At 46.5% G+C, this 12,372-nt stretch overlaps 1 protein-coding gene across 2 annotated transcripts in view; it reads right to left on the minus strand.

Annotated features, from left to right (window-relative positions):
• The window catches only part of LOC111974652 (anoctamin-1-like), a 57,631-nt gene that overhangs the window by 19,792 nt on the left and 25,467 nt on the right, over nt 1-12,372 (minus strand). For both annotated transcript variants that reach the window (XM_070447265.1, XM_024002554.2), the window contains exons 10-13: nt 4,218-4,282; nt 3,893-4,027; nt 2,076-2,236; nt 164-246 (exon numbers count right to left, since the gene is read on the minus strand). In XM_070447265.1, the coding sequence (XP_070303366.1) occupies nt 164-246; nt 2,076-2,236; nt 3,893-4,027; nt 4,218-4,282 (444 nt within the window). The remainder of the gene's footprint in view (nt 1-163; nt 247-2,075; nt 2,237-3,892; nt 4,028-4,217; nt 4,283-12,372) is intronic.

Genomic DNA, 12,372 nt, shown 5'->3' on the forward strand with positions numbered 1-12,372 from the left:
AAAAAAAAAAATAAAATCAATTTCAAACCTTGTGCGCCTGCTTCAGGAACCACCATAATATAAAACATAAAAAATATGATTAATAGGAGAAATCCTTTTTCATTGTATTAGACGTTCATGTCCAAATTGGCCAAACAGGTCCAAAACAAGGGCATAGGCTCACCTCTTCCTCTTCAAAGCCAGTCAAATCCCAGATGTAATTGAGTCTCATTTGCCTTCTCTTCCAGTGCTCCATGAACATGGTAGCTGGGAAACAAAACACAACCCATCCTTAAAAATCAATCCCTCCAAGATTTTGCGATCAAAATMAGTTTTTGCAAAATCAACAATAGCCAGCATATTATGCACAGTCTCGAAAACCAGACACTAGGCAACAGTGACCAGGGTCTGGCTTCAATGATGGACTCTTTTGGCATAGAGGAACTACATCTCTGCCTACATCACTACTCTATCCAGGGTGGGTCCTATTCAGACAGAAAACTCGACCAACATATCACGAGGCAGACATGCCAGGACGTCGCGATTCAAACCAAACATTTGAAGGCAAAACCTTTGCAGTGGTTTTAGAAAGGTAATTGATGTAAAACTAGCCACTTGTGAAATGCACTCATTAAAAATAACCTCTGATCTCCATCTTGCTAGCTACTATTTTATATTTTATTAAAGTGTACTGACTGACGTCGGCAATGTTGAAGTRCCTCTATGCCAGGGGTATTCAACCTTTTCTTGCCCAGGGATCCCCTCCCAGGCAAACCGGAGGCCCAGGGAACCCCATCATACGTTATCAAAAAATAATAATAATATGGCAAGGAGAAATAATCAATATATTAAAATGTATAGATTTGGTAGATAGATATTCATTATTTTGACATAATTGGAAGAGAAAGTGTAAACTAACATAGCCCATAAGCTAGAAAGGTAACTCAGAACTCCTAAGAGCAGCTGTTTAGACAAAGGTTAGCCATGTGTTGGCAACAATGTATATCCAAGTCAAGAAAGCTGACCAGCAGCCACACTGTAGCCTATTCGCAGGTGATTTTTTAAAGTCTGTCAGATACTCCAGTTAGTGTAATTGGCTCCAATGAGTGTTATTTGCTCAACATTAGGAGTTGAGAAATAAAGTTGAAACCATTAGAAATAAGATATTGTCCTATTTTCTACTGTAGGTATGTAATTCAAAATGCCTTTATTCTGTTGGTGCTAGCAATACATTTGGAAAAAATGTGGACCCCCTGCAGTACCTCCACGGACCCCTGGTTGAATGCCCCTGCTCTATGCCAAAAGAGTCCAACATTGAAATCAGACCCTAGGTCTAGTTACTGCCTAAGGTTTTGTTTTCGAAACTATTATGCAAGGGCTTGCAAATTAGACCAATTACTGCACTATTACCACATAAAACAGTCAAATCATTGCAGTAATATGTCATTAAAACTGAGCGATCACCGCATAACAGAGGACTCACAATTTCAACCAATCACGGCACATTTACCGCATAATATGGTTCAATCAAGCCACATGTCAAACTTTTTCCCTCAGCGTATTTCTGACAAATTGGACAAAATCATCGCATTTTGCAATGAACAGTATCAGAATTGCCGTAATATTTTTTATAACCACCCCTGCTTAATGACTACAGTACGAGAAAGACAAAGGATCAGGGTTTATACTTTATACTTCATAAATATAGTCAAAAAGATCAACATCTCTGAAACTCAAACAAGTTACGATATTATCTCCTCCAAATATAGGAACCTACAATCCAAACCATTATCACAATTTTAACTCAAAAGATTGTCTAATGGCAACTGACACTCTTCTCCCGTGGCTCCTGCACTTCCTGGTCTCATAGACTAGACGTAACATAGTGAATGTAAATCCGGGACACTCAAATAAGTATGACATGTTATATTTGGTATGGTCACATAAGACAGATTGTTATTTAAGTCATAAATGAAAGTAAGGTGGCTCTGAGACCAGGTTGCTCTGCAGGACTCTGCCTGGTCCCGTGGTCTGTAGCAGATGGCATTGTTTTATTGGCAGAAGATGAGGGAGAGAACATGGGAGGGACGGCTCACCCCAGAGGGCCATGAAGATGGAGAAGAAGACGGTGGCCGGGTTGTCAAAAAGATGGCTGGCCCTGGCCGTGCCGCATGCGGTCTTCAGCTTCCAGTAGCTGCAAGCGCGGTCACACAGTGGGCACATGGTGATGTTGTTTCTCGGATCACAAATCTCCATGCTGCGTGTGGGAGAAGAACGTTAGTGGAAAGCCTGAGTAAAAGAGATCTAACCAGAATGGTCAGCATAAACTAAATTACCAGTTTGAGAGGCTATAGAGTCCAAAAGCAACGAGGAATGAAAGAATGTAATAGAATGTAAAAAAAGACTAAACCTTGCGTGCTCCAGTTCCCGCAAAGGGTTGGTATTTATCAAATGTTGAACTTGACGGGAAAGTGTGCATATCTCCARGCAAATCTCAGACCATGCGTACGCACAACTTCTAGTCGTTGATCAACTGTATTGCAAGCAAATACTGTCATTTTGGGAAATGGAGGTGGTTGATGAACAGTAATTCTAGTAGGCTAATAAAAACGTAGGTCTAATGATAAAACGGATGCATTTGCCATTGGTAAGAAGATGGCATAGCAGCATTTCCTGATACACAACAAATATTAGGCTACCATTCCATCGCTCATTTAATAGCCAATCATGCTCGAAAGTAAATAGACTGGTAGCCTATGGCAGTATGGGTAGGCTACAGTATTGCTGTGCAATAGGAGCGCAACAAAATGGCCTGTTTAATCGCAGAGCCTATACCAAGGTAGGAGACAGAAACACAATCATGTACTGATGAACAAAACATTGAACGGCAATTCGTATTTTGATTAGAAGTGTTGGCTGTAGGCAGCATTTACTTTTAAACTGGTCAATAGACAATCAATCTTGTAGAATGTGCGGCCAGTGTTTGGCACTAGGTATAGGCAGCATGAATTTTTTTTGTTTGAAAAAAAACTACTGCAAAAACATTCTGCCCACACCTTTACAGAAATGTGATCAACTTTGCCATTGCTCTCTCTTTTATAAACTGTCATGGTCCAGTTTCAACATCTCCAAATCCTACAGCAAATTAGGGTGTTTTTTTGTTACCATAAAAGGTGAATAGAGGGCGTTTTCTAGGCGGGGTTGTAACGCTCGTTAATGAGCGCAGAAATACAGTATGGGTCTGAATTATCAATGAAAACGTGTATATGTTGCATGCAACAATTTGTTGAGCACGCAAATCCTGGAATGTCCACAGACGCCAGAATCTAGTGAGAAATGTATGCATGGTTGACAAACAAGGCCCCTGGAGAGCTACCGTACTGCAGGTTTACTCCAGCCCTAATCTAGCGCACCTGATTCTAATAGTTAGCTGGTTGATTAAGCTGAATCAGGTTTGTTACAACTGGGGTTGGAGCAGAAAKCTACAGGAGGATAGGTCTCCAGGGAATGTCCTGATGGGATACGTGATCATAAAGTGGGTCTGCCGCCCAATCGTTCTGCTCTAGGTAGACTGTGTCGTGGAAAAATCCACAGGAGCACTGGTTTATGGCCAAGGTAACTGGCAGAGTCTCTCAACTCAGGCCAACAGACTGTAAGAAGGCGCTACACAGGTAGGGTCGCTTATAGATACATACAGGGAAAAAGACACCAGGAACGCACAGACTCAAAATGAAAAGCAAATAACAAATCACAGCATGTCTGTGCAAGGTAACTGTTACAGCACTGTGTTCAGCAGCTCTTGGGTTATTGATAAACCATCACGTGTGCTTCCATGCCGTTCGAAATCTAACCATGTAAGTGTAGTTGTGGATTTAACTGTAGTTGTGGGTGTAGTTGTAAGATGTCATTGTACCTGGGAATGTCATTGTCCACAGTGGCACAGCCGTACAGGAACACTATGGCCCCCACTATGGCAGCAGGGATCAGCATCTGGGTGTAAACCCCCAGCCAGGCAAAGTACAGGCCAATCTTCTCCCCAAAGTACTTCCTGCAGGAGAGGAAGGAAAGCAGCACTGAGTACATACATCAGGAATCAGTTCAGATATGGTGATTATTAACTAACATTAACTCAAGCCAAGCCAATGATATAATGCTTTGTCTTTTTGATTGCTACAATACAGTAWAGCATATAGTCTCTGCCTTATCATGTCTTAGAGTTTAGAGCAGGATTCTCTCACCTGATTAACCCAATTGGTTGGTACTTGTAGAAGACACTGTAGCTTGCCCATTCTTCATACAAGATCTGACGAGACAATAACGGGTAAAACAACGTCTTAAATTTAACAATACTTAGAGAGGCAAAACCATGATGGAAGACTACATTTAATATAGCTTCTTATCTTACTTCTGAGTCTCATTATAGAACAGAGGAAAAGTCGGGTTGGGCTCATAAATGATTGAAATTCATCATGCAAATTATTAATTTAAACAATGCTGGTAGGAAAAGGTCAGTCCCATTACAAAGCCCTTATGAAATAATGCATAGCCGTTACTAGTAACGATGTGCGCTGAGAGTCGGGAAGCAAGTTCAGAGAATGAGTGTTTTAATAAAATAAACGGAACATAATACAAAAACAAGAAACACTAACAGCACACAGACATGAAACAGAAACAATGACACCTGGGGAAGGAACCAAAGGGAGTGACATGTATAGGGAAGGTATTCAGGGAAGTGATGGAGTCCAGGTGAGTCTGACGACACGCAGGTGCGCGTAACGATGGTGACAGGTGTGCGCCATAACAAGCAGCCTGGTGACCTAGAGGCCGGAGAGGGAGCACACGTGACATCACAATGCTATATTTGCAGAGTTTTGCCAAAGAAATCAGTGCCATTAAGGCCCAGGGGCCAGTTGCATAAAACTCCTTAAGTTTATTTTCCCCTGATCTTTTCCCTTAAAGTTTCCTTAACTTGAATCAGGTGCAGAACACATTTTAAGGTGAATTCCCCCTTAAATTAAGTAAAAAAGTTAAAGGTGCCTATGAAGTCCCTTAACTGCTTCCTTCAGTGTGGATATCAATGTAAACAGCATTTGTGGAGGTGAATGTTGCTTTTATCTGCCCTGGTTACAATAGGAAAACATCAACCTGCTAAGTTATATTTTGCTAGCTCACAAAATAAATGCGATCTCTTTGATGAGATGTTCAGTCAGTGAATCAGGCCGTCTCCATGGTAACCAGATACTATTTCTGCAGTACATGCCTTCAAACTACCACGAACCCCCCTTAACCTGTTAAACTCTGAACCCCTCTGGTGGCATTTTATAAATTATGCATAATCTTGTATACTACCCTCATTACGTAGAAAGGTAAGAACTGTGGGATTCCGATAAAGGTGTCAGAAATAATGTTACTGGGCCTCCCTAGGGGACCCGGGTTCGATCCCGGGCTGTGTCACAACCGGCCGTGATCGGAAGTCCCATAGGGAGGCACACAATTGGCCCAGCGTCGTCCGGGTTAGGGGAGGGTTTGACCGGGGGGGCTTTACTTGGCTCATCATGCTCTAGCGACTCGTTGTGGCGGGCCGGGAGCCTGAACTCGGTCGCCAGTTGAACGGTGTTTCCTCCGACACATTGGTGCAGCTGGCTTCCGGGTTAAGTGGGCGGGTGTTAAGAAGAGCAGTTTGGCGGGAGGACGCATGACTCGACCTTCGCCTCACGAGCCCGTTGGGGAGTTACAGCGATGAGACAAAATCGAAATTGGGGAGAAAAAGGGGGTAAAAAAAAAWATATATATAATAATAATGTGACTACTACAGAGCCCGAGATACTAGCTAGCTAACAAGACTAGCCAAGCTATCTGCGTTGTTGCTTGCATGCGATTGGCTGTGGTCTTTGGGGTGGCACTCGGCCTGGAAACAGTGCTACCTGTCAGGCATCATTCAGGGCTTAAATACCCCACGAGCTCAGAAGCTGTTAGGTCAAGGTAAGGAACATTTAGCTTGCTAACATTCTAACTTATAAACTGATAATGAGCGCCAAACACAAATGAAAGTGTCATGTTTTGTCTTTGATCATGTCTTGTCCCTGTGCTTCCCTCTGCTGGTCTTATTAGGTTCTTTCCCTCTTTCTCTCTCTCTCTCTCCTCCTCCCTCTCTCCCTCTCCCGCTCTCTCTCTCTATCGTTCCGTTCCTGCTCCCAGCTGTTTCTCATTCTCCTAACGACCTAATTTACTCTTTCACACCTGTCCCCTATTTTGCCCTCTGATTAGAGTCCCTATTTCTCCCTCCTTTTTCCGCTTCTGTCCTTGTCGGATTTGTTTGATGTTTGCTGTTCCGTGTCCTTGTTCCGCCCTGTCGTTTTCTTTGCCTTCTTCAGATGCTGCGTGTGAGCAGTGGTCTATGTCCGCTACGGCCAGTGCCTTCCTGAAGCGACCTGCAGTCTGTGGTCCCGTCTCCAGTCGTTCCTCTCTATTGACGAGAGGATTTCAGTTTCCTGTTTTGGATTTACCATTGATTATATCCAGGAGAATCATTATTTGTTTAATACTGGAATAAAGACTCTGTTACTATTACGTCGCTTTTGGGTCCTCATTCACCAGCAAACAGAAGAATCCGACCAAGATGGACCACGCGACTATGGATTCTCTCAACACTGCCGTCGAGTTCCAGGAGCAATGCTCGGCAGACCACGAGCAGGAATGTTTTGCTGCTCGTCATGCCGTTGAGACCCTGGCGCTCAGGTCTCCGATCTCTCTGGACAGTTTCTGAGTCTTCGTCTCGTGCCACCAGCTACTTCCTGGTCTTCCGAGTCTCCGGAACCTAGGGTTAATAACCCACCATGTTACTCTGGGCAGCCCACTGAGTGTCGCTCTTTCTCACCCAGTGTGATATTGTGTTCTCTCTCCAGCCCAACACGTACTCTAGTGAGAGAGCTCGGATCGCTTACGTCATATCACTCCTTACTGGTCGGGCTCGGGAGTGGGGCACAGCTATCTGGGAGGCAAGGGCTGAGTGTTCTAACGATTATCAGAACTTTAAAGAGGAGATGATCCGGGTTTTTGATCGGTTCAGTTTTTGGGAAGGAGGCTTCCAGGGCCCTGGCTTCCCTATGTCAAGGTGATCGATCCATAACGGATTACTCTATAGAGTTTCGCCACTCTTGCTGCATCCAGTGACTGGAACGAGCCGGCGTTGCTCGCTCGTTTTCTGGAGGGACTCCACGCTGAGGTTAAGGATGAAGTTCTCTCCCGGGAGGTTCCTTCCAGCGTGGACTCTTTGATTGCACTCGCCATCCGCATAGAACGACGGGTAGATCTTCGTCACCGAGCTCGTGGAAGAGAGCTCGCGTTAACGGTGTTTCCCCTCTCCGCATCTCAACCATCTCCTCCCACCGGCTCAGAGACTGAGCCCATGCAGCTGGGAGGTATTCGCATCTCGACTAAGGAGAGGGAACGGAGAAATCACAACCGCCTTTGCCTCTATTGCGGTTCTGCTGGACATTTTGTCATGTCATGTCCGTAAAAGCCAGAGCTCATCAGTAAGCGGAGGGCTACTGGTGAGCGCTACTACTCAGGTCTCTCCATCAAGATCCTGTACTACCTTGTCGGTCCATCTACGCTGGACCGGTTCGGCTGCTTCCTGCAGTGCCTTGATAGACTCTGGGGCTGAGGGTTGTTTTATGGACGAAGCATGGGCTCGGAAACATGACATTCCTCTCAGACAGTTAGGGAAGCCCACGCCCATGTTCGCCTTAGATGGTAGTCTTCTCCCCAGTATCAGATGTGAGACACTACCTTTAACCCTCACAGTATCTGGTAACCACAGTGAGACCATTTCCTTTTTGATTTTTCGTTCACCTTTTACACCTGTTGTTTTGGGTCATCCCTGGCTAGTATGTCATAATCCTTCTATAATTGGTCTAGTAATTCTTCCTATCCTGGAACGTTTCTTGTCATGTGAAGTGTTTAATGTCTGCTATCCCTCCTGTGTCTTCTGTCCCCTCTACTCAGGAGGAACCTGGTGATTTGACAGGAGTGCCGGAGGAATATCATGATCTGCGCACGGTCTTCAGTCGGTCCAGAGCCAGCTCCCTTCCTCTCACCGGTCGTATGATTGTTGTATTGATCTCCTTCCGGGGACCACTCCCCCTCGGGGTAGACTATACTCTCTGTCGGCTCCCGAACGTAAGGCTCTCGAGGATTATCTGTCTGTTTCTCTCGACGCCGGTACCGTGGTGCCTCTTTCCTCTCCCGCCGGAGCGGGATTTTTCTTTGTTAGAAGAAGGACGGTACTCTGCGCCCCTGCGTGGATTATCGAGGGCTGAAGACATAACGGTTAAGAATCGTTATCCGCTTCCCCTTATGTCGTCAGCCTTCGAGATTTTGCAGGGAGCCAGGTGCTTTACTAAGTTGGACCTTCGTAACGCTTACCATCTCGTACGCATCAGAGAGGGGACGAGTGGAAAACGGCGTTAACACTCCGTTAGGGCATTTGAATACCGGGTCTTTGCCGTTCGGTCTCGCTAATGCTCCAGCTGTCTTTCAGGCATTAGTTAATGATGTACTGAGAGAGACATGCTGAACATTTTGTTTTCGTACCTTGACGATATCCTGATTTTTTCACCGTCACTCGAGATTCATGTTCAGCACGTTCGACGTGTACTCCAGCGCCTTTTAGAGAATTGTCTCTACGTGAAGGCTGAGAAGTGCGCCTTTCATGTCTCTTCTGTCACATTTCTCGGTTCTGTTATTTCCGCTGAAGGCATTCAGATGGATCCCGCTAAGGTCCAGGCTGTCAGCGATTGGCCCGTCCCTAAGTCACGTGTCGAGTTGCAGCGCTTTCTCGGTTTCGCTAATTTCTATCGGCGTTTCATTCGTAATTTCGGTCAAGTGGCTGCCCCTCTCACAGCTCTGACTTCTGTCAAGACTTGCTTTAAGTGTCCGGTTCCGCCCAGGGAGCTTTTGATCTCCTCAAGAAGCGTTTTACATCCGCCCTATCCTTGTTACTCCTGACGTCACTAAACAATTCATTGTCGAGGTTGACGCTTCAGAGGTGGGCGTGGGAGCCATTCTGTCTCAGCGCTTCCACTCTGACGATAAGGTCCATCCTTGCGCTTACTTTTCTCATCGGCCTGTCGCCATCGGAGGCGCAACTATGATGTGGGTAACCCGAACTGCTCGCCATCCGCTTAGCCATAGGCGAATGGCGACAGTGGTTGGAGGGGCGACCGTCCCTTTTGTCTTGGACTGACCATAAGAACCTTGAGTACATCCGTTCTGCCAAACGACTTAATGCACGTCAAGCTCGTTGGGCGTTGTTTTTCGCTCGTTCGAGTTCGTGATTTCCTATCGCCCGGGAAATAAGAACACCAAGCCTGATGCCTTATCCCGTCTCTTTAGTTCTTCTGTGGCTTCTACCGACCCCGAGGGATTCTCCCTGAAGGGCGTGTTGTCGGGTTGACTGTCTGGGGAATTGAGAGACAGGTAAAGCAAGCACTCACTCACACTGCGTCGCCGCGCGCTTGTCCTAGTAACCTTCTGTTCGTTCCTGTCTCTACTCGTCTGGCTGTTCTTCAGTGGGCTCACTCTGCCAAGGTAGCTGGCCACCCTGGCGTTCGGGGTACGCTTGCTTCTATTCGCCAGCGGTTTTGGTGGCCTACTCAGGAGCGGGACACGCGTCGTTTCGTGGCTGCTTGTTCGGACTGCGCGCAGACTAAGTCAGGTAACTCTCTCCTGCCGGTCGTCTCAGACCGCTTCCCATTCCTTCTCGACCATTGTCTCACATCGCCTTAGACTTTATTACCGGTCTGCCTTCGTCTGCGGGGAACTGTGATTCTTACGGTTATCGATATGTCTCTAAGGCGGCACATTTCATTCCCCTCGCTAAGCTTCCTCCGCTAAGGAGACGGCACAAATCATCATTGAGAATGTGTTTCAGAATTCATGGCCTCCCGTTAGACGCCGTTTCAGACAGAGGTCCGCAATTCACGTCACAGTTTGGAGGGAGTTCTGTCGTTTGATTGGTGCTTCCGTCAGTCTCTCTTCCGGGTTTCATCCCCAGTCTAACGGTCAAGCAGAAAGGGCCAATCAGTCGATTGGTCGCATATACGCAGCCTTTCGTTTCGAAACCCTGCGCTTTGGGCAGAACAGCTCCCCTGGGCTGAGTACGCTCACAACTCGCTTCCTTCGTTGCTACCGGTCTATCTCCGTTTCAGAGTAGTCTTGGGTACCAGCCTCCTCTTTTCTCGTCCCAGCTCGCCGAGTCCAGCGTTCCCTCCGCTCAGGCTTTTGTCCAACGTTGTGAGCGCACCTGGAGGAGGGTCAGGTCTGCACTTTGCCGTTACAGGGCGCAGACTGTAGAAGCCGCCAATAAACGTAGGATTAAGAGTCCTAGGTATTGTCGCGGTCAGAGAGTGTGGCTTTCCACTCGTAACCTTCCCCTTACGACAGCTTCTCGCAAGTTGACTCCGCGGTTCATTGGTCCGTTCCGTGTCTCTCAGGTCGTCAATCCTGTCGCTGTGCGACTGCTTCTTCCGCAACATCTTCGTCGCGTCCACCCTGTCTTCCATTCTCCTGTGTCAAGCCTTTTCTTCGCGCCCCCGTTCGTCTTCCCCCCCCCCCCGTCCTTGTCGAGGGCGCTCCTATTTACAAAGGTACGGAAGATCATGGACATGGCTTCTCGGGGACGTGTCACCAGTACTTAGTGGATTGGGAGGGTTACGGTCCTGAGGAGAGGAGTTTGGTTCCATCTCGGGACGTTGGCTACCGTTCGTTGATTGATGATTTCCTTCGTTGCCGCCAGGGTTCCTCCTCGAGTGCGCCAGGGAGCGCTCGGTGAGTGGGGGTACTGTCATGTTTTGTCTTTGATCATGTCTTGTCCCTGTGCTTCCCTCTGCTGGTCTTATTAGGTTCTTTCCCTCTTTCTCTCTCTCTCTCTTCTCCTCCCTCCTCTCCCTCTCCCGCTCTCTCTCTCTATCGTTCCGTTCCTGCTCCCAGCTGTTTCTCATTCTCCTAACGACCTCATTTACTCTTTCACACCTGTCCCCTATTTTTGCCCTCTGATTAGAGTCCCTATTTCTCCCTCTGTTTTCCGCTTCTGTCCTTGTCGGATTCTTGTTTGATGTTTGCTGTTCCTGTGTCCTTGTTCCGCCCTGTCGTGTTCTTTGCCTTCTTCAGATGCTGCGTGTGAGCAGGTGTCTATGTCCGCTACGGCCAGTGCCTTCCTGAAGCGACCTGCAGTCTGTGGTCACGTCTCCAGTCGTTCCTCTCTATTGACGAGAGGATTTCAGTTTCCTGTTTTGGATTTACCATTGATTATATCCAGGAGAATCATTATTTGTTTYATACTGGAATAAAGACTCTGTTACTATTACGTCGCTTTTGGGTCCTCATTCACCAGCATAACAGAAAGCATGATGTTTACATGAAATGTAGGATCCCTTAGTGTAGCAATCAATAAAAACGCATGCGCCGATCCACTGTGGGCTCTGCCGCCCAGCCATACTGACAATCTATCATCATTACGTCCACTCCTATTTATAGAGTTTCTCGTGATCTCGACAAAACACCTTCTGTTATGTCGTGATCATGGGATAAATAAGTTGTGATCTCGATAACGAGGGAATTCTTTTTATTCATATGTCCTCTCTGGACTTTCGTAATTAAGGGAAACACTTAAGATGTTTTATGCAACTGGGCCCAGGATCAGCATGTAGGGACAAGGTGCTGTGGTCTGTGTCGTCTGACAGGTCAAGGTCATCCTTGAGCATCAAATGTTATTTAGATTACACTTATATTGCCCCTCAGTAGTCCCTAGCGTGCATCTGCATTAAATAATATAAGTGAATTTCACTGTTGGTTTCATGTTGCACTGCCTGTCATACATGAGGTTTCACTAATGAAGTGCCATCACTGAACAGTAGTCCCAATGGCACAGCACCGAACAGAGCTTCAGTAGGTTACTATCCTCCAGCCAAATGGTCCTGTCTGTTCCCAAACAGAGCTCCCACTTTGCAAGACAAATTAGTGATGCTTGTGACTCATCATAGACCAGCCTAGCGTAACAGAACACAGGACTGGAAAAACAACAAACCATGGAACAACTCATCACGACATAGCCTTTGAAATGTAATCATGCCGTCATCTCAAGGACATAAGTCATTTCTGTGACAGAGCACTCAATTTGCTCTGTGCACGGACTACACCAAATGAGTGGGAAAAAAACATACCACTGCCATATCGCAGCTTGGAAATTGAGTATTTCTCTGAGGCTTTAGATTTACTTTGCTCTGGGCTTTAATCGCTTAGATTCGACCAGACTGGTTGTCGTACAATGCTTGAGGATGGTGAAAAGGGATTAAGCCTGTTGCCGTGGTGACACTTTCAATACATACAGTA

Source organism: Salvelinus sp. IW2-2015, linkage group LG15, assembly GCF_002910315.2.
Source record: "Salvelinus sp. IW2-2015 linkage group LG15, ASM291031v2, whole genome shotgun sequence".
Lineage (NCBI taxonomy): Eukaryota > Metazoa > Chordata > Actinopteri > Salmoniformes > Salmonidae > Salvelinus > Salvelinus sp. IW2-2015.